Source organism: Asparagus officinalis, unplaced genomic scaffold (genome assembly GCF_001876935.1).
Source record: "Asparagus officinalis unplaced genomic scaffold, Aspof.V1 AsparagusV1_Un287, whole genome shotgun sequence".
NCBI classification, from domain to species: domain Eukaryota; kingdom Viridiplantae; phylum Streptophyta; class Magnoliopsida; order Asparagales; family Asparagaceae; genus Asparagus; species Asparagus officinalis.
Genome location: NW_017972552.1, coordinates 74,974 through 78,563, shown reverse-complemented (window position 1 = coordinate 78,563; position 3,590 = coordinate 74,974). Strand labels below are relative to the sequence as shown.

Sequence of the window (3,590 nt, the reverse complement as noted above, 5' to 3'; positions counted from 1 at the left end):
AAGCAACTGATAGATCAGAATATTTATTTTAATCAGAAAGAAACAAGGGGGGAGAAGATGGGATTTACCTTATAGACCGTACCAAAACCTCCCTGTCCAAGTTTTTGGGAATTAGAGAAATTATTTGTAGCAGTTTTTAGCATTGGCAAATCAAATGACAAACATTCAGAACTTGAGATACCCTCCAATGTAGCTGTCGTACCTGAAAAATATTATTCATTAAACTCTCTACTGATTGCTTCTCAGTTTTTGATCTGCATTTTCAATTTAAGTGGCTGATAAAAGTAGCTCATTCCTAAAGTTCGGGATAAAGACTTTGTTGTTGCTGTTGAATGGCAGATGAAACTAGGTTTGGCATAAGTTAGCAGATTAACTTCATTGAAGAGGTTCGAACTGTGGTGAAACTACATTTCATGTTTGCCATCACGTAAATTCTTAGAGATCTCATTTGATGACTAGTTTAACTATTGGTTAGAGTTGTAGCCAGTCGTGAATAACCGACCTAAATATAAGGGCAGAATCTCCCATAGGAGAGGATAATCATTAATAAAGGGCCTTTCATGGCTGATGAATAGAAGGAAAATCAGGTATAATAACTCATAAGATATTCAGAGAGAGGTGTTTCTTGGAATAAAAATAGCTTTTTGGTCTCTTGTAGAGATCAAGCAAAGGGTCAAAGGTGTATGTGTATTTTCTGTTACTTTGTTCATTAATATAGTGTAAATTTTCTGAGTCTCTCTCCATGGATATCAGTGTAATTGACCGAACCACGTATACCTGTTGTCTTACTTGTGTACTGCGCTTTTTTGCTGGTAATTCTTGTGTTCTAGACAAATATTAATTTGGTAAAGGCTTACATTGTGGTCCCGGTGCATTAACTTGATCTCAGAGAATTAGATTGGACGAAAGTATAGAGTACACAAGGTGAAGGTGATGGAATGTTGATAGAAGTCTATAATTAGCTCTTGTACTAGTCGTTCGGCAAATGCCTACTACATCCATGGTGCAAGTGCCAATAGTAGGAAGTTCAAGATGCCATGCTTTAAAAATTTGCTTGCACAAAAAGTAATCTTGTATGATTACTATGATAATTAGTACACGATGCTTCAAAGTGCTAAAATCTGCATGCTCAGCTGTATGGTTATGGGTGAGGGTATGGGTACGGGCATGAGACACGGCAAATTTGTAAAAGGTTAGGCTCGACCGAGTGTTTTAAATTTGTAAAAGGTAGGATACATGTCCAAGAAGTGTATGAAGAGTGTTTTAAATTAAAAGATGTACTGTATAAATATATATCTGAATAAACGTATGTCTGTATTTAAGGAGTGTCCAATACGTGTCTGGTATGAATATGGGTACGGGACAAGTCAAGTACGGATATGGCTTCATGATAGAAGTACCCACGCAATGTAGCCTGCATGGATAATATTTGCGGAGACCTTGAATTGCATGCCTAAATTACAATCAAACTCCCAAAAGGAGAAAAAAGGAAACAAATTAAAATTCAGTGCTGATTTAGTCAAGTTAACTTTTTGGTTACAGATATAGGTTCGCTCATTTATTTATTTATTTATTACCTACCATGGATGATTATTGCAGAGCTCGTCCTCATCTTCCTCCTCAAGCAAATGCCAAAGACAATGATGATAGATAGCCCAAGTGCCACAGGGATCACAATTAAGAGGACCTTACCAGCGATCTTCTTGTTCCCTACGACAATTAGTTAAAAAGAGTAAGATATACATAACTAACAGTAAAACAATTTCATTTTTTTGATGAACAATGATTCTTTGGATGGCATGTTCTTTCTGAAACCTGACCTTATCCACCATCTTATCTTAGTTATGGTATGTTTACTTTATTCAATATAACTTTCGATTTGTTTGTCTTTATTCAAATATAAACTCTGCTCTATCTTTTACAACTTCATGAATGATTATCGTTCTTTTGATTATAACACACATAAGATAGGAGGATAAATCACTGTGTGTTCGACAATGAAAACTAAAAATATGTACGGTGCACCAAAATAGCTGCAGCATCAGAGGGTCTGTAGTCAAGCCTGTTTTTGATGGACTTTGATATTCTCAACCATGATTCATAGAGATTATACTTTCAGTCATAATAATCATTACTATGATAAGAAAAAGTGGTCCTGTTATTGCCTGGTTATAGTCGAGAGACTTTTTTTTTTGAATGAATAGTCGAGAGACTTTGAAGTCCTTGGATCAAAATCGGTAAAAGTGCAATGTTTTAAGGTAGAAAACATTCCAAAAAGAAGACGTAAGTTTTCACCTTTTCCATCACCACCTGCATTGTGTAAAGAAGAAGGGGTTTCAGCAGGCGGAGCAAAGGCAGAAGGACCCGAGATATCAAGCGAAACTGTAGGTTCCCCTCCAAAGAACAAATAAGGATCATACCTAAAATAACAACTATGTCCAAGGACCACCCCGCCCGAATTCATCTCATACCCATAATAATACCCCCAGATCTGCTGCAAACACTGGTTACATCCATATGCAGATAAATCCCTTGTGCACTGTGCCAACGCGTATACCTTAACCCCGCCACTCGACCCATTAAACACCACCCCAGTAGCGAACTTCATTGTAGAACTGTACGCAGCTTGATATATAATCTTCTCTAGCAGCTTGGTCTCCATCTTCACATACAAATCCACATCCGTCACATTCTTATTGCTGTAAAACATCCTTCCGTTATGCTCATCGACAATCGAGAAGAAACGGCTGTCGGTGTACCGGAGATGGCAATTGGTGTACCAGACCGTGGCCTTTTTGTATGGTGTGCATAAGGGGAGTATTTCTTGTGCGGCATTTTTGACGCAAGTTTGACAGTCAAAGGGGGCAACGTCACCGCGGCAGAGGAAGTGGCCGTAGGCTTGGTCAGGGGCAGAGCCCGCGGTGGCGGTAGTGAAAGTGGAGTTGGAGGAGGAGAGGGAGAGGGAGGTGAGGAGAGTGTTGAGGTTGGAGTTGTAGGTGTCGTTGGCGGTATAGTTGGCACCCCAACAGGCGACCGTGGGGTTGGCACTGGTGGGAGAGAAGAGGTGGTGGAGGAGGACGAGGAGAGGGGGGAGGAGAAGCATGGTGGAGATTGAAGAAATGAAGAATAGAAGTTTAGGTCACTGGTTGATTTTGTTTACTAATGGTTCATTTGGGATGGGTATTGCATTCTTCAAATAACTTGGAGAACGCACATGTTGCTAGTCATCTGAAAATGCTCGCATGGAACCAAACAAATAAAATAATAGTGTGTCGTTGTTTTAAAAGGTCGAAGAGATTACTATAAGGGCCTGTTTGTTTCAAAAAAAAAGACCAAAAGTGGGGGAAAGTGGGGGAAAAGAAGGTGAATTTTGATGTTTTTCTCCACTTTTAGAGGTTTGGTTCGTCAAAGCTATAACCGAAAGTGGGGGAGAAAATGAGTTGTCACCATATTATTGGTTGATGTGAGTAATTTTTGATGTTTTCCTCCACTTTCCTTGTTTAGGTTCTTTTCTTGTGTTTGGTTCATTCTTAAAAGTGGGGGAAAATAGATGAAATGAGATGAGTTGTTATTATATTATTGGATGATGT

At 39.0% G+C, this 3,590-nt stretch overlaps 1 protein-coding gene across 1 annotated transcript in view; it reads right to left on the bottom strand.

The window, feature by feature from the left end:
* LOC109827548 (cysteine-rich receptor-like protein kinase 10) overlaps positions 1–3,103 on the bottom strand; it is a 6,111-nt gene extending 3,008 nt beyond the window's left edge. Inside the window, 3 exon segments of the mRNA XM_020394553.1 lie at positions 1–202; positions 1,582–1,710; positions 2,296–3,103. The exon segment at positions 1–202 is cut by the window's left edge and continues 182 nt beyond it. Of these exon segments, the coding sequence (XP_020250142.1) occupies positions 1–202; positions 1,582–1,710; positions 2,296–3,103 (1,139 nt within the window).
* Between the last annotated feature and the right edge of the window lie 487 nt (positions 3,104–3,590).